The sequence below is a fragment of the Synchytrium microbalum genome, assembly GCF_006535985.1.
Source record: "Synchytrium microbalum strain JEL517 chromosome Unknown SmJEL517_scf0045, whole genome shotgun sequence".
Lineage (NCBI taxonomy): Eukaryota > Fungi > Chytridiomycota > Chytridiomycetes > Synchytriales > Synchytriaceae > Synchytrium > Synchytrium microbalum.
Genome location: NW_022158394.1, coordinates 79250 through 105922, shown reverse-complemented (window position 1 = coordinate 105922; position 26673 = coordinate 79250). Strand labels below are relative to the sequence as shown.

Sequence of the window (26673 nt, the reverse complement as noted above, 5' to 3'; positions counted from 1 at the left end):
AAGTTGAGACATATTGACTTCCACATCAGCAGCAGTAGCGTTCTCGTCATCTGAGTCTTCAATTATGGCAGCACTCTTGATAACACTTTCATCAGTTTTAGCTTTCTTGGAAGACCTAGACCCATCCTTCTTCTTGGTCGTCATTGGTTTTGGTTTGACCTTTAGCGCAGTCGTTGTGGTCGTCTTTGTTGACTTTGATTGTTGCTGTACGAAATCGTCATCATCGGAAGGAGATCTCAGTTGCAAGTGTTTGTCAATAAGAGCCTTGAAGAATGGTTTGTCTAATACATTGGTAGATGATGATTTAATGTTAAATGTCGATTCAACAAAGCAAGACATTTACGAGAATCTAGGGCCTTTTCTGGTAGTTTCAATTGGTGTTCAGCATCGCGACGGATCTTCTTTTCAGTCAGCGTACTATAGATGATCCAAGTTAGTTTGACTGTGCTTTTCAAATTGACTTTTGGTTCGCGATCTTGAAGTATACCTCATATCGCCCTTCTTGAGGATTGATTGAACAACATTCCTAAGTTCTTTCTGGCTGATTGCAGCTTCCTCTCCCAGCATTTTATATGATGGAGCTTGCTATTGAAATGATTGTCCTTTTGTGAGCGAGAAATGTATCGAGAGACTATCTTTGTTCTGGGACAGATGCGACGTGACAGAACGTGTTAATATCACAAACTGCTGCATTTAAATACAGTGAAATACCTAAATTATCACCTCCGTGCTGTAAAGTCATCAATTTCCAAATTCAATGTTCCCATGATTCTCAAAAGATGCCCGCAGTAACAAATATGGCGAAAGTCAATGGAACGCATGCTACGCCAGCAACTACATCACCATCCGACCTAGTAAAAGCATCGAAATGCTTTGTCCAACGACGTCTAGACGAAGCATACTCATTACTAGCTCCCTACATTAAACAGCAACAGCCAGACCAACAGCTCAAATCCTTCATCTGGACTCTGTATCTACGCATATCCACCGAACGCACAAACACTGATGATGAATGGAGAACTTGTTTGCAAGGATTTGGAGGTTTGGGCTACTTGCCTCCTGATGTTCTTGTAGCTGGGTATGTGACATCACTCCATCATTTGATACACAATTGGTAAAGGCAACGTCGAGCCAACACTATATTCTTCTTACTCTAGGCTATTACTACTGATCCGCAGATCTCAACACCAGAATGCCCGTGATGCATTCGAATCGTGGTTGTCCTTACAAGAAGACGAGTTCTTCAACGGTATACATGCAAACCCGGATGGTCCACAGTCGCAGGCTTATGAACGACTCGTCGAACTCTATGTTCTTCATATCTTGCCTCACGTTGGTGATTTCACTTCGTCACAAGAGTTTCTGACGTATAATGACTTGTTGAGTCTGAGTAAACGGGAGGTACGTTTAGGCCAGCTGCTCAGTTTCACGCAGTTTGAAGCTATGTATCCTGTCATTATCGCGAAACGATTGGTTTCAATCGCAACATGTCAGCTAAGTCTTCGTTTTGCCAAAATCATAGGTCCTTTTAAAACACGTAAACGTAATACGCATCAAAACAGCAGAATCATCAAAAGAACAACGTCACCACACCAAAACCAAACACCACGAACAATCCACATCACCAGCAACAACAGAAGCAGCAGCAAGCAGTGAAAGCACCAGCACCAAGCCGATACCAATAGCAGCACCAGCACCAGTCATAACAGCTCCACAGGTACAGAATATCATAGACGAATCACCAGATAACAGTGCCGTCTCAACACCTGCACGACCACCACCGTTACGACCGTTGCCTCCTATACCTCAGCAACAGCAACTGGCACAAACAACACCACTAGTAATGCAAGCGCCGCAACCATCACAACCAACATCAATAGTAGATACGCCTTGGTTCAAACTCTTGATGATCTTGGCTCCCATACTAGGTATATCTGGTATATTAGCGATTGTGGTGACTAGACCACCTGTTAGGGCTCGTTTGAATGCATTCTTACAGACAAAGTTTGGACAAACTCTTGTTACGATTGCTAGGAAGGTGTATCAGACTGCTTCTATGGGATTAAATGTGCAAACTTTTTAAGTTTTATAGGTAGTAGTAAGAGTGTAGCCGTGGAGTATAAAAAGTAGACGATTTAAAAATAAAACAATTGGTGTTTGCATAGCATCTACACGAAAAAGATGTCTATTATGTTTACAAAAATGTTTGGTGTGGTTTTCAAATACGTCCTTATGCAATTATGTTTTTGGGGTCAAGGACGACACTGTGCTTTTGTCCTTGAAGAAGTTATGGAGTGTCAATCAATCTGTGTGAAATGCATGTATGTGTTAAGAAACACAATGGTCAGAAGGTCACGGATCAAAAAAGCAGATACAAATGGCAGTTGCCAGCATACCTTCACGTTCCGATATATGGACCTAATAAACAAATCAGCTGTGAAGAACCCTACACTTCCTAGCATTATGAAGAGGGTAAAGCAACCAAGGCCGGAATAGGCGAAATAAAACACTGTTTGGAACAGCCCATACATCCTAGGTTTGTTGGTAGGTATTTTGGCGGTTAGTTCAAATAGCGGGAACGATTGCCAAAAGGCGAGTGCACCAACGTACTTGGTATTTACTTGAAAGTAGTAAATCGAGTAGCCAAACACGTAAAGTGATGCACTACCTGATGCGATGAATGAAATCCAGTGCCTGGAAAGAGAGGAAAGGTAAACGAGCAACCACTGGAGCTGTATCAGATTCTAGTCACGGAAAATACCATCTGTGGTCCTCTGAATTTAGAAGAAAATATATAGATACCACGGAAACACATGCCACTACAATCAAAAGCACGACAAATACCAGCTACGAAAAGGCATATGTCTTAAGTAAATTTCATACAAAGGGTGGTTGCAAAAAATGCGATGGACTCAGAGCTTACCAGTACGAAACTATACACATAATAGATCTTGTATGCAAAGAACGAAGAGAAGACATAATACATTTCGATAAAGATCGAGCCAAATGGTAGCAACCCTGCTAGTGCAATGATGACACTCGGTTCAGCATACCATGCCTTGTCTGGTATAGGGCGAGGTATCTTTTGTAAACAAAAAAAAAACAGTCAGTCATAGAATGCCACTTACAACTTCTGGAGGTAGCTGAGCTTACTGGATTGACTCGACAAGGAAATGTAGCTTCACCAGCCCAATTGCGACCGATGATGGATCCTAATAGTGTCAAAGGGAACACAAGAAACAGCCAAATTGATATTATGGCAAGCTCAAGTGGTTCAAAATAGCGTGTAAGGGCAAAAACAGAGGTAATAACCGTAAGAATTCCACTAACCATGGTCATAAACGGTATAGCTTTGGACGATCCATATGGCCATGCAACAAGATTCACTGCTAAAGCTGTAGCACTAACAGCTCCAGGCCACAACATGGAAGTAAACAACATGGTTCCAATCCAGTTCTTGCCTCCGTATTGAGCATAGAAACTTCCGGCGTAGTAACCACTGATCATAGATGTCAAAGCATAAATAAAGATACTAGCCGTAAGCATAGTAGCTCGTTCTAGACGAAGGCGGTGAACAAATTGGAAGCCCAAGCTGCTATCTCCGTTTTACCTGCGTAAAGGTCTCCGACAATGGTGTAAACAATAACCAACAATGTCATACAAATCAGCTGACAACCAGTCCCAACGAACGCCGAGAATGCAGCGAGATTAGGAGGTGGACGAAATACATCGCCGTGGACTTGCTTCCATCCGTAATCGTCGCCAATATCACGGTCTAGATCCATTCCAATGTCTTCCTTGTCGTATCTCGCGTAGTCTCTCCTCAGGCTAAACACAGAGGTGAAGGTTCGAGAAGATACATTTCATTACAGTAAAATTTGATCACGGGCTTTTTTACCTGCGAAGTAGAATGACTGCAACCATTCCCGTTAAGAATATCACCATGATGAAAGAGTTTGTTATTGAGAACCAATGTATCTAAGTAACGCAAGGGTGAGCAAGACCAGACGCTTTCAAGCGCTTAAAGGCTGCTGCTCCCGATCGGGAAAGGATTCTACCTTGTGTTCGAAGAATGTAGAATCCAGATACTTGTTGAAACGGTTCTCGAAAAGTTTCGTAGTTGGTGTCCACGTCACCGAGTATGTAAACGAAACTTCCAGTTCTCCAACGTTGTAATCGTGGAATAATCTGACTAGTTCGCTGCTCTTTAACGAGACTTCGATGATTCTGTCCTCATTGTAAAAGATTTCAATGTCCTTGTGTGTGTAGAGAGAGAGCTCTCCTGGCGTAGTTTTACTGGCTTCACCCACAAAATCCCACTAAATAAAATGTTTTTATTAAGCGTAATTGGTGCTAAATGCATTGCGTGTCTAATGAGGTTTGCATCGTTCTTTCACACTCACCATAGGCAAATCATCTTTTGGTTGGAAAATAAGAATATGTTAGTGCCACAACAGAAACGAACCGCTCAAACTATAATATCAATACCGATATAGATCTGGTAGTAGTAGCTATTCACTACAGCATATCGAAATAGATTGACTTGAGCTGGCGTCAACCTAGTCGTACATATCTCTCCTTTGGTCACAGGGGCTAAAACAGTGGAGGGAAGGGCCATAAGTCAATAAACAGCCAGATCAGCGTTAGCAGCTAGCGAAACCGTCATGAACCTACTTGTGTAGTGAATGTCAATTCCGGAGTTCACAAGGCTGATTCCCATAAGCGCTTCACCCAAGGTTTCATGATGATGTTCTACCGACTTGCTGCCCGTGCAATAAGGTAGTTGCAAGAAATCGTAAGTCTGTTTCGGTGAAAGTGTCAGTTTGATTGTGCTGGTTGATGTTTTGAGTCAATCGAGATAAACGTGTTTTTGGCAAAGAGACCTCTTGGCGATTCGAGTACGGGCCAACAGTACTGTACCAGAGTACCACTTCCTCTCCTTTAGTATACTAGATTGACAAGCGGACCAGAGTGTAAGCGAATTACTCGTGAAGTTTTTCGACAATCTCCTCCAAACTTGCCTTGTGAGTATGTTCATCTGCATACAAAACGTGTATATGTGCGCATAGCGATAGGAGACCCAGCCCTACGAAGTATTTCATAGCTTCCTTTCAATGACTCGTCCTGCGTTCTGCTTGAGCAAGGGAGTGGTAAAACAGGTAGGCAAAAGTACGTCAGAAAAAGGTGCAAAGAGTAAAAAAAAAACGCGTGTATCAACCATTAGTTTCTTAGATACACGCTTGCCTACCAGTTTTCGTTGAGAAATTGGGTCTACCTAACTCAGCTCGAAAGTTGTCGCGCTTTGACAGGTTCTATCAGCGTGGAGAGAATTCTCATATTGCTCATACTATACTACCTACATCACCTACATCCGCTGTGTTCCTGTATTCCTTTGTCTAGAAAACATCGGGAGCACCATCCTCACATTCTCGTAAGGTCCAAAAATTCTTGAAAATCATGTTTGCTCGTGTTGTGCGGGCTGCAGCTGTAGCTGTCAAGGTATAAGTGCATCACATTCAGTCTACTTTGCATCTCTCTATTGTTCCTCTACCTTCATTATGCCAAAGTGAACAAAAAATGCTTACACTGTCTTTGACAATATTAGCCATATCAAGTTGCTTCTGCTACTCGACAAGTAGCTCCACGAGCATTTGCATCCCATGCAATCCTTAACAAAGGTACTATACTGCTAGTTGATTGTCTATTGCATCCCTCTCTATAACAATCAACATTTTTGCATCAAAAACCAGACATTGTGACGGAGTTGTATTTGAAGGAAATAAGGGCTTACAAGGCACCACCAGAGGTATTCAACCACATTCCTACATCATCAATGAATGCTTTCGCTAAGTGGATGTGTATGACTTACATAGGATAAGAGTGCAGCTGCTGGTTTACCTGAAACTGTCTCTATGCCAACTCCACCTGCAAAGGTAAAGTGGACGACGATGAAACCAGATGTATCATGACGATCATCAAGATTCAATCATATTCAATTCATGCCCACGACCTGGATTTGTCACTCAACATATCTTCGATAATTTCGATAATGACTTGCCAACTCTCATTTATCATAGCCTGAATTCGAATTGGCTCAAGTTCAAGCTGCTGGCAATGAAGCCGGATTAGAAGAAGAAGCTTGGCCAGCATTGGTCGACCCCATCGATGACCCACACAACTATCCCGATGCTGTATGTTAACCGCTAGTGAGCCTGCTCTCTCATCGTAAACAATACTGAGATTATTTCAATTGTTAGTGGGATTACACATGTGACAAAGTTGACAATCTCCTGATGCCAACTGCCGTGAAAGCATATGGTAAGACCAGTCAAATATTTGCTTTATCGTCTCTTTTTTTCCCACAAACTAACACGTCTTGGTGTTACCAGATTACCATGAAGGTCATTAAACGCTTTTAAAAACATAGTCGAGGATAAAGAAATATACGTTGAATGATATTAAGAAATATGCTCTTTCGTTCAAAGCTTCATGAACTCCGACGAAAAGGTTTGTGTAGATGCAAACAAAACAGATGAAAATTTCATTATTAATTTACAGAGGAAGTACACCCCACGATCACACTTTACAAAAAACCTCCGCCACGACTATTCCTTGGCCTTCTTTGGCAAAGCAGCGATTCGTTCTTCTACAATATCTCGGAGTGGTTTAAGAGCTCCATCGACGATACGTTTCCTCTTTGCAGATAGATAGCCCAATTTCTGTTTAGGTGGTTCTGCTACTTCTTCACCACGTTCAATGGCTTCAGCTCGACGAGACAAGTTACTCATTTCTGTATAAAAGTCCTTGTAGAAGTCAAGTCTAAAGTTTTCACGATTACGTGCTGGATAGGCTCGCTAAGCAGAAGCAAAGCAATGTAAGTGATGGTGAGCAATGCGTGGAATAGCTGACAAGTTGAGCAAAAGAAGCAATGAAAGACCGGTATCTGCATCCCGCAGTCGTTATCCACACATCAATGACACACAAATCAATCAAAGCACTTACGATATTGGCAGGTGGCAATGGCTGTACTCCATTCTCGCCAACCTTGGGTACAGCAGGAAAGACAAAATCCTGTTTCATAGTGACAATAGCTCTCTTATAAGCCGGAGTTCTAACCATGGCAGCCCGTTTATTGAGACTGCTGTTCTTAATATCGGTAGTCATTTTACTATTGTAGTTTGCGGTTCTCACATCCGTCACTTCGACATCGTAGATGGCCTTCAAATACGCTTTTACATCTAGCTTGTTGACTTGGCGAGGGATACGGAAGAGAGCTTGATGAGGAGGTAGTGTCGATCGGACTAGTCGGAAGACGATGTTTGGGAAAAACAGCTTTTGTCCTGAATGAATCGACATATTTCTGCCAATGTACCTTTTCTTACAATGTTTGGAGGAGCAGAATGCAAATTGGGAAAAAGATCGTGGAAGGAAAAGGCTCATTTAAGCAATATTACGTGCATGGCTTAATAAATACGTTATTAACACGCTACGAGCTACCGATCGCTTCAAAAATAATATTTGAAACCAACCTTTTGCGTTTGCATTTTTTGGGCGATGCACCCCAATATCAATTATTGGAGACTGCAGTAGGGCGTATAAGCGTCGAAATAAAGTATCAAACACGTTCTCCGTGGTCGAGAAAGTCATTATCTTAACTGCTGAACGAAAATCTTGATTTCAAACCACAAACACTCAGCAAAGAGTGCGACGATTACAGAAAGGCTTTCTATTGGTGAACAGGTCTTATAGATGTAAGCTTTATCGTGCATCGGACCAATCGGATCTTTCTTGCTGTGGAAGGAACTGAAGCTAACTAAATTTTTACTCATTTCCCCCACATTTTACAGCAAATGGCAGACTTTTGTGCTGGTGGGGAGGGATTTGGCCCATGGAGCACCGATAGACTATTGGACCTGACTCCTTGTTTTGAAGAGACAGTACTCCTATCAATTCCACGATTGCTATTGGTGATTTGGGCAATAATCAGATCTGTAAAGCTTGCTGGTCGGCCCTCACCTATGGTACCTAAAGGATGGCTATACTGGTGCAAGATGGTAAATACTCAGTTGTTATTGATTGCATCAACTCTGAGCTCTAGTTGTCTTGGAACTAAACAAAACTGGCTATCACAAGGTCACCACGTCAACCATCCTTGCATTGTTTGTCCTCCAAACAACGTATATCTTCATCAAACACGGTCTGGGTCAACCCTTCCTGATCGTGTCATCAGCTGTAGACATCCCAGTCACCATCATCGCTTTGGTCTTGACGCACATGGAGCACTTACGTTCACGACTCTCGTCATCAGCTCTGCTCTTCTATTGGCTCCTCGTACTTATCTTTAATGGTGTCAAGATCAACACGTACATCCAAACAGACATCGTGGATACTGATCCTGTCTTGTTTGGGCTTATTATTGCAATCACGTTTGAAGCTTTGATTGTGTTTGGTGTTGAGAACATGTCGAAGCCGTATACGTATTATATGAGTCTTGATGAGAATGTGAATGTGACGCCTGAAGAGACTGCTAATATATTCTCGAGGCTTACCTTTCATTGGATGGACGGGTTGATGAAAGCGGGTGCAAAAAAGGATTTGGAGATGGACGACTTGTGGTACTCATACTCATATGTTGTATGAATTTTACAGATTCAGGTTAATGACTCTTTTTTGCTCATAAAAGGATGCTTAAGAATATCGACTCCGCTAAATACAATTCGGAAACCTTCCAGAAGTATTGGAATGAACAGCTTGCATTGAAGAACCCTTCCTTGTTTGCTGCCATATACAAGACATTTGGACCTACATTCATGTCAGCTGCCATCTTCAAAGTATGTGCTGGAGTGGGAATGTACTGCCGAGTGAGATTACAGACTTATCGAGCACTTGTTCCTTGTAGGCTACTCAAGATGCACTCGGTTTCTTTCAACCCCAATTGTTGAAATATTTGATGCTCTTTGCAAAGAGTTGGTCTCCTGATACGGCTACCTTTCCTCAACCCATGTATCGTGGCTTTTCAATTGCTAGTACGTACTTAAACGGAAAAAAAACCATCTAAACGAAAAGCATGTGCTGACGTCCTTGCACTTTGTAGTTTTGATGCTGCTTACGGCCTTATGTCAAACTGCAGTACTTCACCAGTACTTTCATATCTGTTTCATAACTGGAATGAGAGTAAGAGTTCAATGAGTTTATGATGTGGCCGTTCGCCAAATTGTTCATATTACTTTATCGTATTTAGGTACGAGCAGCAATCGTAACCGCAGTATATCGAAAAGCTCTCCGCCTATCAAACAACAGTCGTCAAAGCTCTACAGTTGGCGAAATAGTCAACTTGATGAGTGTTGATGCCGCTCGTATAATGGATTTAACTTCATATCTACACATCTTATGGAGTGGTCCATTCCAGATATGTCTTGCCTTGTACTTTTTGTATGAGGCTTTGGGACCTGCTATCTTTGCGGGGGTTGCGGTCATGTTGCTTATGATTCCTGTGAATGCATGGTTGGCTACGCAAGCAAAGAAGTTGGGAGTTATTCAAATGAAGAATAAGGATAGAAGGACGAAGATGATGGATGAGATCTTGAATGGAATTAAGGTATAGTTCGCAATTGTGTTCCTTTTTTTGCGCAGTGACCTTGAACTAACAGCACCTCGAACTTTGGATGATTTATTCAGGTCATCAAGGTATATTGAAAAGTTGTTTATTAGTTCGGTATTGTCCGTGGTTAAACTAACACATCTATGATACTTTGAAAGCTCTATGCGTGGGAGAGGTAAGCATTCCTATAATTCAAACAAATTTTATGTCAAATGATCCATATGTCAATGAACTCGCTTTGCTTTTAGATCTTTCTTGAAGAAGATTTCTGGAGCAAGAGAACAGGAATTGAGTACTCTGAGGAGGATTGCCTATTTGGCGGCCGCATCAAGGTACAATTCCATTTATTCTGCATTCAGCACTGATAAAGCAAACTCGCTGCTAAAATCGTGTCATGTCTGTTAAAGTTTCTCCTGGTCTGCAACCCCCTTTTTTGTATCATTCTTGTCGTTTTCGCTATATGCTGTAATTTCGGATCAGCCTCTCACGTCTGACAAGGGTATGCAAAAAAGTTTAATCGACAAACGACATACATATACCTAGTCGTATCAATCTTGACTTTCTCCTAGTTTTCGTGTCCCTGACACTCTTCAACCTTCTTCAATTCCCGTTATCCATGCTACCAAGTGTCATCACCTCATGCATTGAGGCCTCTGTATCATTCGGAAGACTGTACAAGTTCTTGGTCAATGAAGAATTGGATAACAAAGCTGTGGTGTATGAAACACCACCTCCTTCCACGAAAGCCAACTCAGTAGAACGAGTCGCAGTCAAGGATGGTGTCTTCAGATGGGCAAGAACTTCGAACGAGTCTAATCTTACAGATATTAGCTTCAATTGCAAGGATGGAGAGTTGGTGAGCATGCGAATTGCGAGGGGTTTGTCCATCTCAATCTGTATATGATCGAATTTCCACCTCTCACACTCCTTTAATTCTTCATAGCTTGCCATCGTTGGAGTTGTCGGTGCTGGTAAATCATCCATTGTTTCAGCCTTGTTGGGTGAAATGTACAAGTCAAGTGGCAGTGTCATCATTCGTGGATCTGTAGCCTACGTCCCTCAGACACCATGGATTATGAATGCCACATTACGTGATAATATCTTGTTTGGGTCTCGTTATGAACATGACTTTTACGAAGAAACTATTACTGCCTGTGGATTGAAACCTGATTTGGAAATGCTTCCTGGAAATGATTTGACAGAGATTGGGTAAGTTGTTTTGTTGGATAATGAAGGATTGATGTGGCTGGGCCACAGCGTTCCCGCCTCGTTCCAGGATGCTTTTGAAATCCGACTAACACTCCTCCTCTCGTAGTGAAAGGGTATAACCTGACTTCTTGTTTTCCGGTTTGCACATTTTTAATTAAATTCCAACACATTTTTACAGGGGATTAATTTATCAGGCGGTCAGAAAGCCAGAGTCAGTGCTGACAATATGGGAAAAGCCACTCTCCGTTGCTAACCTGAACTTTTTTTTTGAAAAAACCAGGTGGCTTTGGCACGCGCAGTATACGCTCGCGCCGATATCTATTTAGTAGACGACACCCTATCAAGCGTTGATGCGCACGTTGGTCGTTCTATATTTACAAGTGTTTTGGGTCCAGAGGGATTGTTGAAGGACAAGGCTCGTATATTCGGTGAGTTTAACTCCCTCACGCTTCATATGGTCTTTTCTCGTCAGGAGGATATGGTCCAAGTCGTTCAAGGAACGTTTTCTTAATATTCTGTGTACTAACCCCAATTTCCCACCAGTCACACACAGCATACAATTCTTACCAGAATGTGATCATGTCATGACCGTAGCTGGTGGCCGTATCTGTGAATTGGGATCATACGCATCCTTAATTCAAGAAGAGTCATGTCTAAGAGGTTTGATGAGAGACTATGGCAAACAACACCACGTCTCAGAACCCGCCTCAGAATCAAATACACCTGAACAACAACGAAAAGCTGCACCAAATGGAGCTACCACTCCTTTCACTGCTGCAACTACAACGACTATGCCAACAACAACAGTTACCGCACCTGTAGTTGAAAACGGTGCTGTCATGAAAGCACCAATAGTCATAAATGGTACTCAATTAGTTCAAAAGGAAACATCAGCTTCAGGATCTGTATCATGGGATGTTTATATCACATATGCCAAATCATGTTCTCTAGAAGCTGTCATCCTCTTCTTGATCATGTGTATCGGCACACAGAGCATTTCGATTGGCATGAACTTGTACTTGGCTGATTGGACGAGGTCCAATGATTCTGATAGTGGTGGTGTGTCGATTGGAACAAGGTTGGCTGTGTATGGTGGTCTTGGCATTGCTAGTAGTTTTACGGTGCTGCTACAGGTTATCTTTGTTGTTATCTTTTGTGGCATTCGGTATGTCATAAATCTGAATCGCGCAAAAATTGGAAGACAAGTATATGGGTTATTGATGCATCATTTTCAACCAAAGGTCTGCCCGCAAGTTACACTCAGATATGTTGTTGAATGTCATGAGACTCCCTCAACAATTCTTCGATGTGACTCCTCTTGGAAGAATTCTTAATCGATTCAGCAAAGACCAGTACACTGTTGATGAAGTAAGAACAATCATGGAAAATGTCGGTCAGGTTTTGTTGTGACGCTAAAACGTTATTTGTCGCAGGTCCTTCCTCGAGTCTTCCAAGGTTTCTTCAGAACACTTTTCCAAGTTCTTGCGGTCTTGGCTGTAAACGCGATGATTTCTCCGTATTTCATCGTTTTCGCTACTCCTCTTGGTATGTCTCTCAAGAAAAGTTACCAAGTCGTGATTCACTGAATACTTTCATTTAGGCCTTCTTTATTTATACTTCCAACAATTCTATATCCGAACCAGCCGAGAATTGAAGCGTCTGGTATGTTCTTCAGTCTTGCATTGCTGGGAATCCTGTACCATCTAACCTATTTGCTCTTATAGGATTCTGTCAGTCGTTCGCCAATATACGCTCACTTTAGTGAGACGCTCGGTGGAGTATCAAGTATTCGAGCTTACAAACAAGAAATGAGGTTTCAGCATTCCAATGAGGATCGACTAGATATCAATCAACGAGTATGCAGAAGAGAATCTGTCTATAACTTGCACTTGTCTCTGACAACGTTTTGTCTCCTTTCTAGGCGTACTACCCAAGTGTATCATCAAACAGATGGCTTGCTGTTAGGTTAGAAACAATCGGGTCTCTGATTGTCTTTGGTTCTGCACTGTTTACAGTCTTAACCATTTACATCACGGGTCATATTGACGGAAGCTCAGTTGGTTTGAGTTTGATGTATGCTTTGTCGGTTACTCAGACTCTGAACTGGATGGTCAGACAGAGTTGTGAGATTGAGGTCAGTATCCAAAAGTCGGCTAGTTTTTGATTCGCTTCACCACTCACCTTTTCACTTTTTTCCACACAGACAAATATCGTTTCAGTGGTACGAAAGTTTTTGGAAACTTCGAAGAGGCTCAAGTATTATTTTGCTGACCTATGCCGCATTTATTAGGAACGTATTAAGGAATACATAGACCTCAAACAAGAAGCTTTATATGAGACTAAACAAGATAGATCTCTACCACCGCATTGGCCAGCCAATGGAGCTATCGAGTTTAGAAATTACTCTACACGATATCGTGAAGGGTTAGATCTGGTCCTCAAGGTTTGTTACCAATCCGGTTTTTTCCTTACTTCTCTGTTTGCTCACCTAGTTTTTCACATGTTACGGCAGGATGTGACATTCTCCGTAAAGCCACAAGAAAAGATTGGAATAGTCGGACGTACAGGTGCTGGCAAGTCGAGTTTGACACTCAGTTTATTCCGTCTTGTCGAAGCTGCATCTGGAAGTATCGCTATTGATGGAGTTGATGTCAGTGCTTTGGGATTGGGAACGTTGAGGTCCAAGTTGACCATTATTCCTCAGGTAATTGAGAGAACTCAGTGCAAGAATTGTTTGTAAATATTCGTCCCTGTTCATTTGGGTTTTGCTTCACGATGGCACGAGACATTGCCAATTCATTGTTTAATCTCGTCTTTATGTCCTAATGAACAGGATCCAGTGCTCTTCCAAGGCACTGTTCGAGACAATCTGGATCCATTCGTTAAACATACAGATGATGAGATTTGGCGTGCACTTGAGAGTGCGTCTTTGAAGGAAACTGTGGGCAGATTAGAACTGAAGTTATCTGCACCTGTATTACAAGGTATGAGACTTTCACGTAGGAGGTCAATGTTGTCACATGTTAATTTGTGTCGTGCGTTCGCCTCTTAGGTGGTGAAAATTGGTCTGTTGGCCAACGCCAGCTTCTGTGTCTTGCAAGAGCCCTTTTGCGCAAAACCAAGATATTGGTATGTCGCGTCTTGAAGTTTTTGTTGATCCAATAATAATTGAGTGTACTCGCAGCCTACTTTATCTGCCATTTCAAGACTTGCTCATCTCTATCTTGTAGGTTCTTGATGAAGCTACTGCAAGTATTGATCAAGGTCAGTGACTACACTGTTGCGTGGCTCTAAGAGTTCAAGATTATTACATTCTTTGGTTGGATTATTACATTCTTTCGCTTTTAACAAACTTGGCTGACTTCTTCTTTTTCTGTACTTTAGAAACCGATTCAATCATTCAAAAGACGATTCGAAAAGAGGTATGCTTGCTACAAAGATTTAAAAGCCACAAAAAACAATAACCAGACGAACTCTTTCACAAATTTTATAGTTCAAGGATTGCACCATTCTCGTCATTGCCCATCGAATCAATACGGTGATGGATAATGACCGAATCCTTGTCCTTGATCGAGGTCAAGTCAGTGAATTCGATTCACCACGTAATCTTCTCAAAAATCATCGATCCAAGTTTTACTCTCTGGCCAGGGAGTCTGGATTGACGAGCGGTAGTTCCAAGTAGATGATTAGATTCATTTTTTAATATAGAATGATAGAAAGTTCGTATCAAGTTAATCATGTTTCAGGTTTTTGTGCTGAATGAAAGTGTTGACAATATCGAACTGTGGAGAACCAAGAGACCGACATTTTTTGTTGTGAAGGTTGTGGTGACGAATCTGGACTACATGATGTTAACTCTTTCGTTTCGTTTGCAAACCAGTTTCTTTTCGATGAGTTTTTGAACTGACCAAATTTCAAACACAGCCAACACAATGACAGGTTCAGTTTTCCATATTTCATCTATTGCTACAAAAGTTTCAAAGTATGTTGTGTGTTTTATGTGCGAAGAAGGAGGAGGTATTCGTTTTCGGTTTTAAGTGTGTTTGGGCAAATCTATCCATATAAGAGAAAGATTTGCCCATAATATGCTTAAGAATAAAACTATTAGACACATTCCTCATAGCACGTAGTCAAACTCGTTGCCCTCTATGCTACCACCTCGCATGGATCGGTTTACATTCTGTTCAAATTGTCGCCGATCCTTTCTCAATACTTGTGCAGCGTCTGGAAGAGGGAATGGATGTGTGTTGGATAGACTTCATAGTAACATTGTTGGGACACGTCATCCAAATCTGATTCATGATAACGACACGGTGTCCATCAAACGCAGGCGACATTTGCGCTTCATCCTCATATAAAAGTGTTTCTCTTGCCGATCCCAGGTTGATCCAGGAAACAACCCATACCTTTATTCAGAGGATCGTCAGCGTTGGGTTCCAGAAACAAGTATTGTAAACCGACTGTTATCGAGTTGATGTTGAGTACTGGTTTCCAATCTTCTCTGAGAATATTGAGACAGACGTTTCCTTCCAAGTCGATATTTGGGTGGTAGATCTAATTGGGTGTGATGATGAGTGATGATGTATGACTGAGTAACTATACGTGGCAATGAGTAGATCGTTGGCAAGGTGGAAGTACTACTCTCAGTCTCACATGCAGAGTTGATGGGTATGACTGCTCCATCATCGATATGGTTCTGCATTACCTTTTGTGCACAAAGGACCTTTGGTGGTTCATGAGGATAGTTTGTGTTGAATTTGAATGTGAATTTGAATTTGCCTCCTTTATAGAATCCTGTAATGTAACGCAATATTGAATGAGCTCGAGTTCGATACGACACTCGACCATCAGGAGTTCCATCCTTCTCGTGGCAACTTTAAACGCTGGTAAGCTCTACCTTCATCAGGATAGATGTAAAAGTTGAAATTGAAGAGGTCATCGGGATCGGTGAATTCCAGCTTCATTGTCTTGGGCAATGACTTCATTTCGTTCATATCTAGTTGCATAGAGTGTGTTTGATTACTGACTGTTTCTACGAGCAATCGCCAATCGAGAGGATGGAATGGCATACCAGTAGTCAATCTCAAGTGAGCAGCAGATGCTTTAGCCTTCTTTGGGCCTCCAGCAGCACCCTCGGCCTGGTGGAATGACGGTGCGAGAATGAGTTGTAACTTGCAAGCTTAAACATGAATTAAGGCTGAAAGCTATGCGGATACCTGTTTCTTTTTCATGCTCATAATATTGATCATGGCTGCCTATCTATCTGCCTTCTTCCTCTAGACAAGTATATAATCAGGTTGATTTACTCTATTCGTTGAGTTTCAGAGTTTGTCTGCAGATGCAAATGAAGGGAGCGAGCGAATTTGGTCTATACAAGGGAAAACGGATTCGTGGATTCGGTAGTTCCAAATATATTAATACTATCCAACTCTTTAAACAGTCTGAAGGCGTGATTTCTAAATAAACGTGATGTTGTTTAGCATTTCGAGCACAGCAAGATACTGCTGGAATCTGACGTGTCGACTCACATCTTCCCAATGCTACAAATAGAAAACGCGTAAATTGCTGTCTTTCATGAAGTTTGGTGCTGTTCTCGTGGTGATTCATTCGCACTTCACAATCTCGAATTTTCATCTTGACGAAAGCAAGGACAATAAACACTTGACCCTTGCAGTTCTAAATCGACATTGTTTACTAGGTGGTGTCGGCTTGATCGCTAATCCAGCTTATTTGGTCTCTCTTATATATATACAATGCAGCAACCACCAAATCCAAATCTGAATCAAGCTGCAATCAATGGTGTCTATCAACAGCCTTCAATAGACGGTTTACAGAGACCATTGAATCCACCCACAAATGGTACGTCCATTCCTCACAAGACACGTCAACTGCATTGCGTGGAACTGGTTGGAACATCCACATTCAAACAACGAGACAAAACATCAATATTTTAAGTAACGCGTGAATCAAACACTGACTAAACTGGAATGATAGGTATTCCTCCTACTTCATATGGTCGTCCTACAATGCCACAACAGCAATATCAACAGGCTGCTCCTTTTCAACCTGGAACTAGACCTGGCTTCAATCCTCAACAACCAGGTTTTGTCAATCCAGCTACTGTTGGTGGGGCTAGGCCACTTCCACAACAGCCCATGCAGCCAATGCAACCTAGACCAATGCCCGCAATGTCTGGTGGCATAAGTCCCAATCTGGTTGGTCAAGGAACGCAACAGCCAATGTCACAGCAACATCCCATGGCAGGAATGCCACAACTACAAATGCCATTACAGCAACAACCGATGCAGCAACCAATGCAGCAACCGCAGCAGATGCAGCAACCAATACAACAACAACCACAACAGCCTGTACAGCAACCTATACAACAACAACCCATGCAACCAAATCAACCAATGTCAACAGCCAATAGACCATCTTCTAGACGTGCATATCCCGAACAAATGGCAGCTTACGGTGGTCCTGCATCACAAGCTATAGATCCCTTCAACCCTCAAAACGTTCCAATATCACCTGCTGGTTATGCTCCAGTTGACCAAGGGATGAGTAATAATGGTCCAGCTTATAATAGAAATCCTTCAATGGCACAAGCTCCTATCGCTGCAGGCTACCAGCCACAACCTGCTTATGGAATGCAACAACCTCAACAATATGGACATGCTGCTCCAATTCAACAACAGCAGCAGCAGCAGCAGCAACCACAGCAAGGTTATGGATCTGATATGGGATCTATAATTAATAGTTTTGGCAATATGGCTGTTGGTGGTGGCAGTGGTTATAACGCGGCATCAGGACAGGTATCGTTCGTGGTTGCAAGTCGTTTTCTGCGACAGCTCACGAATGTTGCCATTGTTTAGAATCGAGGTCCCCCAGGCGTCAATCTATTACAAGGCATACCACTAGCTACTGAGTTGCTTAGACCGCCACCTCCGTTTATGATGGCGAGCACGGTATGACCGATCCCTAATTATGATTAATAGATGACGCTAAGCTCTTTTTTGTCATCATTCTCGTAGGCGTCTGTATCAGCTGCACCTACATCCAATTCCGATCCATCTTATAAACGATGTACCGTTGGAGCAGTGCCTCAAACGCTACAGCTACTCAACAAGTCCAAAATGCCGTTCGCATTGGTTCTTTCACCTTATCGTAATATACATCCTGGAGAGGTAAAACCATGATAGTATTGATATATCGTCTGGCAGAATTTTTAGGTGTGTGTTCTGTTTTCTCACACAAACTCCTCAAAGGAACCTGTGCCCGTCATCAATCCAGAGACTATTGTCAGATGTAGGAGGTGTCGATCATACATCAATCCATGGATTCAATTTGTGGATCAAGGAACTAGATGGAAGTGCAATTTGTGTTTCCTCACAAATGAAGGTAATCAAGACCCAAGTATGATGACAGATCCACATTGTTTCGTGTTTCTCACAAGGTGTTGTATAGTACCACAATTCTTTGATTACGATATGGAAACAAGGCAACCTGTAGATCGCTTAAAGAGAACGGAACTCACCCATGCTGTTGTTGAATATGTTGCACCACAAGAATATATGGTATGTCACATCATCTGAAGAAACTTGTTGCTGATATTAAATTCATTTTGTTTTTGAAACTTTCCAGGTTCGACCACCACAGCCAGTTGTTATGCTGTTTTTGATTGATGTGACTTATGCTGCCATCCAATCAGGTCGGTATTGTGAAATAGAGTGCAAAACTATCATAAGGTGTTGCATAGTTGCTGAACCTATTTTCATCAACAGGAATGGTCGCCACCGCTGTACGAACGATATTAGAATCATTAGACTCGATACCCAATACGGATGATCGTACAAAAATTGGATTCATTACTGTAGATAGTACCATACACTTTTACAACCTCAATGTGAGTCATATTGCGAATGAATGTCCATGACAGCCTTGCCCTGTTTTTCATCCTCGCTAATTACCAATCCTTTGCAAAATAGGCGACATTGACTGAACCGCAAATGTTGGTGGTTTCAGATCTGGAAGATGTCTTTCTGCCACAACCCGAAGATTTACTCGTCAATTTGTCTGAATGTCGTCAAACTATTGAAACCTTGTTGAAGAGGATACCGGACATGTTTGCTTCAACGCAAAATGTTCAAAGTGCGTTGGGTCCAGCATTACAAGCTGCATACAAATTAGTTGTAAGTGCTCTTCCCATCTCAGTTGTGATGACAGAAGACTGCCGGGCTTGTAGTTGACCATGGGGTGGGAGCTAACGTTTTGAATACTTAGAACCCTATTGGTGGCAAGATTGTGTGTTTGCAAGCGTCGCTACCTACGTTACATGCTGGTGCTCTGAAAGTTCGTGAAGATATCAAGTTGTTTGGAACTCCTAAAGTGAGCATATGCTGGCTTTGTATACATATCCGTCTTTTACCTCTACTGTAACGTAATTTGTCCACTGCAGGAATCAACCCTCCTTCAACCGGCCATTCCTTTTTACAAGACTTTGGCAGTTGACTGCTCACGAGCACAAGTCAGTATAGACTTGTTCTTGTTCAGCGGTCAATATATGGATCTTGCAACACTCAGTGAGTTTTAGTTTAGTTTCGAGGTCGAGGTCAGAAAGAGAATCAAAAGAGCAGGTTAACTCACAATTAAATCAAACCGGCTTTAGGCGGCTGTGCCAAATATACTGGTGGTTCTGTATACTACTACCCAGGCTTTAATGCAGCAAGGTCCGAAGATGCGCTGAAGTTTGCTCAAGAGTTGTCACACTTTATGGGTCGACCTATTGGTTTGGAAGCAGTATTGCGGGTGAGAGCGTCCAAGGGTACGTCGTTTGTCTCATTTTTTGTCCTCTTCATGGTTTTTTGCTCTTGCGTCTCAGTTATTTTCATTTTCGTTTTTTTAGGAATCAAGATGACAGCCTTCCATGGAAACTTCTTTTTACGGTCGACAGACCTGTTGGCACTACCGAATGTCAATCCAGATCATGCTTACGGTGTAGAAATGACTATAGAAGAGACCTTGAATACCGGATTATGTTGCTTCCAAACTGCTGTCTTGCATACCAGCAGCAATGGTAGGTCACGGAAGTAATTCTCTCTAACTCAATCTCCCTTTTTTTAACAAGATCTCTGCAATTTAGGGGAGAGACGAATTCGTGTCTTGACACTGGCACTTCCAGTTACAACCAATCTGGCAGACATGTTTTCAACAGCTGATCAATACGCTTTGGCATCGATACTTGCTAAAAAGGGTGTTGACCGGGTGTTGTCTTCCAGACTAGAGGATGCTCGAGAAGCCATACTCAACAAGTTGGTTGATATTATATCAGTCTTTAAATCCAACTTTACGACATCTGGACAAGCAGTACAGCTATTATTACCTGAAAACCTGAAACTGTTGCCTATGTTGATTATGGGTATCATCAAAAACGTAAGTTGAATCAACTTGCACTTTGGTCCAGGATCAACTGGAGGCAATTAATCTCGTTTTCTAGTTGGCATTCAGACAAGGAACAAACATACCTAGTGACATGAGATATTTCATGCTTGGTATGCTGTATACCATATCAACCGATTTGAATACGGTTATGTTGGCTGCCAGGTTCTTTGCTATACATGCCATGAGTGCTGAGGTTAGAAATTGGAAATCCGTGGGATGAATTGTCCCTTTTTTATGACTTACATTTCCCTTCAAATAATTTAGCGTGGAACGGTTGGACCTGATGGCAAGACAATCATGCCAAACCTCATCAACTTGAGTAGTGAGAGATTAGATAGATCAGGTCTTTTCATGTTAGAGAATGGGCTTGAAATCTTTATATGGGTTGGGCGAGCGGTTCCTCCTGAACTCTGTCAAGCTATATTTGATAAGCCATCTTATGATGCTCTTGCTCCTGGCAAGGTAAAACATGGAATGATATGTCTACCAGAGTTGAGTTTTAACTCATAAACCATTCTCCCTATTGTAGTTTACACTGCCGCTGCTCCAAAACAATATGTCTATAAGGGTTAACAACATCGTCAACACTCTTCGGCAAGCACGATTGATTGACAATACATGCTATCCATCAATTTCCATCGTCAAGGAAGACGGAACAGATCCTGCCTTACGTGCCTACTTTTTGTCGCACTTAATTGAAGACAGAATGGATGGACACCCATCATACCCCCAATACTTGTCGACTTTACATGAAGCAGTGAGCAAAGTTGCTTCTGCATAGGTACAAAAAGAGAAGGGATGGGGGATGACGGGTTTGTTTATTTGAAAGAATACATCTTACTCTTAGCTTATTTCTTTATGTAAAAATAAAGGAACATTTGCAAAGCAAGACACAGTAACCTTTGGCTGAAAGCCAATCGTTTGAGATGAGAGCGTAGTCCCCGATCAAGAGGGACAGTGAAGCTTGACACTTTTGAAGGATTTTTGGATCAGGGAACGAATAAGCTAGTTGTACGTGTTTCAACGCGGTATGAATGCTAGTCACGAATGGAACCGCGTGACTCATTTGAATTTATGGTCGAACTTCTTTTCTCTGGGAGATCGAGTCTCACGTGCCTGTGTTTTCACCTCTCGTTGATTGTGTTGGGTGGTGATGGCCTAGCACAATCAGTCGATTTCAAGGAAACTCACACGGCATGCTACGATGAGAGGTCCTATGTATATTGTTTACGCTGATCTATAATTTCAAAAATCAACGTGTCTTCGTTTGCAATGTCCTTTGAGCAGGCGCCCTCCCTTTTACTCATTTAAAGCTTCCAGAAAATCTTCAAATTGAGTAGTGCCAAGGTGATCTCTATGCAGGCGGCAAGAAATTACAACAAAAACAATGTCCGGCAACAGGATAGAGTAATACATACTCGACCACTATTCTCTGACTCTTCCTATGTAGTTGATTCATGAACACATGAGTAAGATACCAATCTAGTGCTGGCATGCTCGACAAAACTGGACCCATGATCTGTACATGGAGCATCAATACACACACAAGTGCTTGTGCAACCCATAGATGCAATTATGGTGAAACACCTGAAGAGCTGAATACCCTTGTGGCCCTTTTCGGGTCCTTTAGCACACGTACTGATGCTGTAGGATGTCAGATTCCACATCCAAGACGTGCTTAACTGACAATTCGGTTGAAAAATATACCTGTAAAGCAATAGAGCCGCCACTACAAAGCAAATGTGTCTCACAATCAATCCAGCGGTAATGATTGTGAGCTCTGAAAAGAAAATGGTCCAACTGTCGGTTTACCACTAACCGCACACAGTCCAAACCATTCATTGCCATCATTTCCAAATGATCTAAGCGTCATTGGCAGTCCAGGAAGCCGGGCTAAGCTCCTTTCATATTCATAACTGTGGTTTGCAATATTGACGAAAGCAACCCGTCCCACCAATAAAAGGCGGATGCTAGGGGCTTCGAAGTGCATTCCAATGGAGTATCAAGATAGGGTTTGCTATTGTGACACGGTTCAATATGGGCGGATGTATCAAAAGCACTTAACGGGAGCTGGGGGTGCCGTGTAAAGAGATGACGCTCAGGATCAAGACAGAATAGTCGTATATACAGCAGTAAGCTCTGACATTGCATTCTTTCTATCTCACTATTGTGAGTTTGACAGCTCCATAGCTGACTCTCGGCGATCGTTATGAACCGATTCTGAGATCTTGTCACGTCCATCAACCTGCCAATTACGTTTTGCAAAGGAATTCTTTCAAGACATATACATGATTTCCATGCTTTCGAGGGTGTCGCGTTGTAAGGGGGCCTTGCCAAAATTCAACTTCCGTTTTCAGTTATTTTAAACTCCTACAACGCATTCATTCAGTGTAGGTACCTTCAATTCTGTAGTTTGAGGAAGGGAGAACGAGGGGGTCTCAATCAAAGGTATGCATCTATGTCGCCCTAGAGTACTGAACTACTCTGATCAGTTCAGAACAAAGCTGGTTTCGATGTATTGACAACTCGTCATAAAAACAGATTGGGCGGTAGGCAAAGAGGGTTAACTACGGGCTACTGAATGCAGCGACACTCTTGCTATACATCATCATGAGAGCACCTACTCCTACTAAACGATCCGTAATCGCCTCCTCTGATGCTTCATCAACAAACATCTCCCATCCAGCACCAAGATCGTCAAGTGCCATCTCTTCCCAGCGCACTCCTTCTAGTAATAGAATCATCCCTTCGTCTGCACCTGCCTCGTCTTCACCACGAAAGACTTCTGTGAACACTGGTTTGTCACTAAGATCAACCACAACAACGTCATCGAGTGGTGGACTAGTAGGGTCAATAAGAGCTGGAGCAAAAGAATATGGAAATGGAGGAATGGGTATATTTACTCCTGTTGAGCTGACCAAAAAGCCCTCTTCTGATTCAGACAGAACACAAGTAGTACGACTGGGTTTTAATCTTTGCACACTTCTTGTGAAGGACTGAAAACGCTCATCGCTATCGCCCAATAGACTCGACCCATATCTGCCAACTCATCATCTGGAATCTCTGGACAGAGGCCATCAAGTGTCGCTCCACGCCGAGACCTACATACGACAACATCACAATCTGGTGATGCAAGACGGGAAGAGGACACTGCTGCAAGAAAGTTCCAGTCTGCTTGGAGAGGATTTCTCACCAGGAAACAAGTACGTCATCATCCTGTTGTGTTTATCAGTTTTACGTTTTATGTTTGGATCTGTGTTTGTTAGCTTGGACCTGTATTCAACAATAAATCTGAACTTAGGTTCTCGAGAATTTACAAAACCAAATTGTGCAACTCAGTGCCACAGTCGCTGCACGAGAGGCACAATTGGCTGCTGCTCATGTCACTCAAATGGCTGAAATCGACAGGGCTACCGCCACTTTACGCCAACAAGCGACGAACTCGATATCGAAACTAGAGACTCGCTTACAAGAGCAAGAGCTTCAAGTGGAATTCCTCGATACTGAGCTGAAAGCAGCCTTGAAATCGCGCCATTCGAACGATAATGGTAGTCTAGTCGCAACAGAATTCGATGTAGTTGTTGGTATTGATGGTGAAGAAGTCTTGGCTGGTGTAATGTCTTGGGATGACGACGAAACCAAGGGATCGGAAAAGAGTCTTGGATCAGCCCATTCCTTACTTGGTGGCGGCAGTGTTGGCACAGTCAATAGCTCAGTCACAGGATTGGCCAATGCAACAACAAGAAGTATTTGGGGCCCCATTGGCTCTGAAGTACAACCAATCATGCCACTTTTTGCTTCCTCCAACAACAACAACACAGTACTACTCAAGAACGGTTTACCAACACCTGTTTCTACGGGCGATCATAATTCAAGTCAAATATCGTCAGCATCAGACTCTTTCTACTCTTCCTCCTCAAAGTCATCTACATCAGTCTCGACTCCACCACTCGATAGTGCCCCATTACCGTCTTCCGCTTCAGTCATATCTTCTACTTCAAGTGCTCCGTTGGCTGCCGTAAAATCTATATGGGACTCGTCAACCTTTGAACAAGACTCTGTCCGTGATGGATCTGTAGCTAGATACCCAAGCCGAAGAGCCAGTTTTGGTAGTGAGCGTAGAGGAAATATGGATTTTATGGCTGCACGAGAAGAAAGACGTGCTAGCTTTGATCCAAGTATTATTATGGATGAACGTGAAGCTGTAGCTACTGTTGTGATTGAGCCTACTGGACCCATCAACTATAATGTAAGTAGCATGATTGAAAGACCTCAGCTGGTACCGTTTTTGTTTGCTCATTCCTGATTCCCAATAACATAGCAACTTGTGGATAAGATCATAAGAATCAATGATCAACCTGCCTCCCTCTTGCTACAGCAGAAACTCAAGTCCTCTGATCCAGCTGTTCGAGACAGTATCTTTGAAGCCATTCTGCGAGAACCAGCCAAATTGATGCGAAATCGTTTTGGCAACTTTTTGATGCAACGATGCTTGGAATATGGTATGGGGCTTACCACACTGCCTGACGGTATGCATTAGCCCTAAGACGTTCATTTTTTCCAGGAACTCAACAACAAGTCCGACTGATTGGTGAAACTATACGCGGAAATGTCTTGTCACTCTCATGCGATCGATTTGGATGTCATGTAGTTCAAAAGGTATGTATCAATTCATAGGATAAGGATATTGTTTTTTGCCATGGTTGGAAAGTGATACTGACACTATAAACAACCAAATTGCTACAGGCTCTCGATACCGTTCCCGAAACTCTGAAACAAGCCTTAGTCAACGAACTACTTCCACATGCCTCATCAACCCTACTACACAGATTTGCCTGTCACGTATGGCAGCGTGCCTTGGAAATAAAATGGACGACCTGTGAAGCTCCTTCTATAATGAGAGCGGCAAACTCTGCTGTAGCTGGTCGATGGCATATGGTTGCAGCTGATGAAAGTGGATCACTTGTAGTACAATGTATCTTTGAACGACGTGGTGAAGAAGAAAGAGCTGCTGTGATGGGTGAAGTTTTGACTCATGCCGTAGAGGTGTCAAGAGGTAAGCGAAAAAAGCGAATTTTCACTTGAGTAATGGTAGGAAATCAATGATACTCACACACTCCATATATTAGGGCAATGGGGAAATTGGGTTATTCAACATGTGCTTGAACACGGTGCACCAGCAGACAGATCGTATTTGCTTCGTGTGGTAGCTCGCAACTTGAAAGAGATGGCTGCCGATCAATATGCCTCAAAAGTTGTCGAGAAGGCTATGAGAGTTGCTCCACGTCGAGAGTTGTCTGAAATGGTGGAAGCTTGTATCTCGTGCAATGGAGGTCGTGACGGCGGGTATGTCAAATTAATTTGCATGTGAAAGACCTAACAACGATCTGACTTTCATCTCGGTCTAGCCGCCCGCCACTATTGGACATGATGAACCATCAATATGCCAACTACGTGGTTCAGCATTTACTGCAACTAGCAGACCACAATGGAAGAGAAGCATGTGCTCGTGTCCTCGCACCTCATCTACAAACATTACGTGGCTCCAAATATGGTCAACGTGTAGCAGCTCTAGTCGAAAAAGTCCTTCGAGGTCGAGCAACTGCGGGAACAACCGGGAGCAGTCCGTCACCACCACCATCGATAGTATCACCAAGTAGCAGCAATGTCAGTGCAGGAGGGGCCACAAATCAACAAGCACAAATGTCGAATTCTACTACTTGTACATCTACGTCGTCATCTGTTGCAGTAGCTCAACAACAACATCAAATGCATATGATGGCTCAAATGCACTACCAGCAAGCCATGGCGCCTATGATCATGCCTGGAGGAAACGTGCAGCCAATGTATTATCAGCAGCAGCCGCCTCTGCCGCCATCAATGGCCACCAGAATCTGAGAAAACAAAGCTTTTTATATGTGTGATTAGACAAGTGTAGCCGAATGGAATGGAATCTGTATTTGATTACGTTGCTTTGAACACTCTCTTGGGGGGATTTTTTTTTTGGAAAAATAGGAGGATTTTTTAGTGGTGAGAAATATTCTAGCCCAAGTTGAGGTTTTAGGTCGCTCTTCTTATAGCAACTGTGTATTTTGTTTATGTATAAATTCTAGTCATAAACTCGAGAAAACGCGGTGTTACGGAAATGTAAGTGATTTATTCGTTCTACTTTGTAACTGCGACTGAAGAAAATTTCACAGACCATATGAATGAAGAGTAGACTTCCTTTTATGTTCTGCCCGTTGAATTCCTCCTATTCACAGAATTTAGATCCATATTCGCACTACTCTTTTGACCAACCATCCTCTTGACACCTTTTGCAGCATCACCAAAGCACTGAAATTGTATACGAGTACCATTTCTAGCATCATCAACTAGGACTCGTACTTCTTCAACAATCTCCTGAACCCGATTCGTTTGTT

At 42.5% G+C, this 26673-nt stretch overlaps 8 protein-coding genes across 8 annotated transcripts; 5 read left to right on the top strand and 3 right to left on the bottom strand.

Moving 5' to 3' along the window:
- Nucleotides 1-779: 779 nt before the first annotated feature.
- On the top strand, nucleotides 780-2083 carry SmJEL517_g05248 (uncharacterized protein; the record flags this gene model as incomplete). Its single annotated transcript, XM_031171174.1, has 3 exons — nucleotides 780-1078; nucleotides 1158-1401; nucleotides 1523-2083. 3 exons carry the CDS (start codon nucleotides 780-782, stop codon nucleotides 2081-2083), a joined length of 1104 nt encoding a protein of 367 aa, XP_031022842.1.
- A 581-nt stretch (nucleotides 2084-2664) lies between these two features.
- On the bottom strand, nucleotides 2665-4618 carry SmJEL517_g05247 (uncharacterized protein; the record flags this gene model as incomplete). Its single annotated transcript, XM_031171173.1, has 9 exons — nucleotides 2665-2694; nucleotides 2924-3082; nucleotides 3186-3212; nucleotides 3331-3557; nucleotides 3611-3828; nucleotides 3899-3978; nucleotides 4059-4319; nucleotides 4404-4417; nucleotides 4489-4618. The coding sequence occupies 9 exons, from the start codon at nucleotides 4616-4618 to the stop codon at nucleotides 2665-2667; spliced, it is 1146 nt and encodes a 381-aa protein (XP_031022835.1).
- Nucleotides 4619-5457: 839 nt separating this feature from the next.
- On the top strand, nucleotides 5458-6409 carry SmJEL517_g05246 (uncharacterized protein; the record flags this gene model as incomplete). The annotated part of the gene is made up of 7 exons (XM_031171172.1): nucleotides 5458-5499; nucleotides 5606-5678; nucleotides 5751-5806; nucleotides 5874-5933; nucleotides 6078-6191; nucleotides 6258-6318; nucleotides 6390-6409. The coding sequence occupies 7 exons, from the start codon at nucleotides 5458-5460 to the stop codon at nucleotides 6407-6409; spliced, it is 426 nt and encodes a 141-aa protein (XP_031022834.1).
- A 196-nt stretch (nucleotides 6410-6605) lies between these two features.
- On the bottom strand, nucleotides 6606-7356 carry SmJEL517_g05245 (uncharacterized protein; the record flags this gene model as incomplete). The annotated part of the gene is made up of 2 exons (XM_031171171.1): nucleotides 6606-6854; nucleotides 7003-7356. The coding sequence occupies 2 exons, from the start codon at nucleotides 7354-7356 to the stop codon at nucleotides 6606-6608; spliced, it is 603 nt and encodes a 200-aa protein (XP_031022837.1).
- A 494-nt stretch (nucleotides 7357-7850) lies between these two features.
- Nucleotides 7851-14492, top strand: SmJEL517_g05244 (uncharacterized protein; the record flags this gene model as incomplete). The annotated part of the gene is made up of 29 exons (XM_031171170.1): nucleotides 7851-8054; nucleotides 8134-8615; nucleotides 8684-8831; nucleotides 8900-9026; nucleotides 9095-9174; nucleotides 9242-9598; nucleotides 9679-9687; nucleotides 9760-9776; nucleotides 9850-9933; nucleotides 10009-10100; nucleotides 10171-10457; nucleotides 10545-10810; nucleotides 10917-10923; nucleotides 10989-11021; nucleotides 11091-11238; nucleotides 11354-11975; nucleotides 12052-12178; nucleotides 12244-12355; nucleotides 12411-12472; nucleotides 12535-12666; nucleotides 12732-12944; nucleotides 13014-13031; nucleotides 13101-13253; nucleotides 13323-13514; nucleotides 13644-13794; nucleotides 13863-13939; nucleotides 14041-14074; nucleotides 14195-14232; nucleotides 14304-14492. 29 exons carry the CDS (start codon nucleotides 7851-7853, stop codon nucleotides 14490-14492), a joined length of 4461 nt encoding a protein of 1486 aa, XP_031022836.1.
- Nucleotides 14493-14927: 435 nt separating this feature from the next.
- SmJEL517_g05243 (uncharacterized protein) lies at nucleotides 14928-16059 on the bottom strand (the record flags this gene model as incomplete). The annotated part of the gene is made up of 6 exons (XM_031171169.1): nucleotides 14928-15034; nucleotides 15217-15364; nucleotides 15516-15604; nucleotides 15708-15806; nucleotides 15882-15948; nucleotides 16027-16059. 6 exons carry the CDS (start codon nucleotides 16057-16059, stop codon nucleotides 14928-14930), a joined length of 543 nt encoding a protein of 180 aa, XP_031022839.1.
- A 504-nt stretch (nucleotides 16060-16563) lies between these two features.
- SmJEL517_g05242 (uncharacterized protein) lies at nucleotides 16564-21032 on the top strand (the record flags this gene model as incomplete). Its single annotated transcript, XM_031171168.1, has 17 exons — nucleotides 16564-16669; nucleotides 16805-17625; nucleotides 17686-17778; nucleotides 17845-17997; nucleotides 18079-18211; nucleotides 18278-18387; nucleotides 18455-18521; nucleotides 18595-18716; nucleotides 18799-19002; nucleotides 19094-19198; nucleotides 19269-19392; nucleotides 19479-19634; nucleotides 19716-19886; nucleotides 19953-20242; nucleotides 20307-20444; nucleotides 20516-20713; nucleotides 20781-21032. The coding sequence occupies 17 exons, from the start codon at nucleotides 16564-16566 to the stop codon at nucleotides 21030-21032; spliced, it is 3243 nt and encodes a 1080-aa protein (XP_031022838.1).
- A 1829-nt stretch (nucleotides 21033-22861) lies between these two features.
- SmJEL517_g05241 (uncharacterized protein) lies at nucleotides 22862-26149 on the top strand (the record flags this gene model as incomplete). The annotated part of the gene is made up of 8 exons (XM_031171167.1): nucleotides 22862-23206; nucleotides 23278-23454; nucleotides 23553-24500; nucleotides 24573-24753; nucleotides 24816-24910; nucleotides 24998-25307; nucleotides 25381-25597; nucleotides 25660-26149. The coding sequence occupies 8 exons, from the start codon at nucleotides 22862-22864 to the stop codon at nucleotides 26147-26149; spliced, it is 2763 nt and encodes a 920-aa protein (XP_031022841.1).
- Nucleotides 26150-26673: the final 524 nt, after the last annotated feature.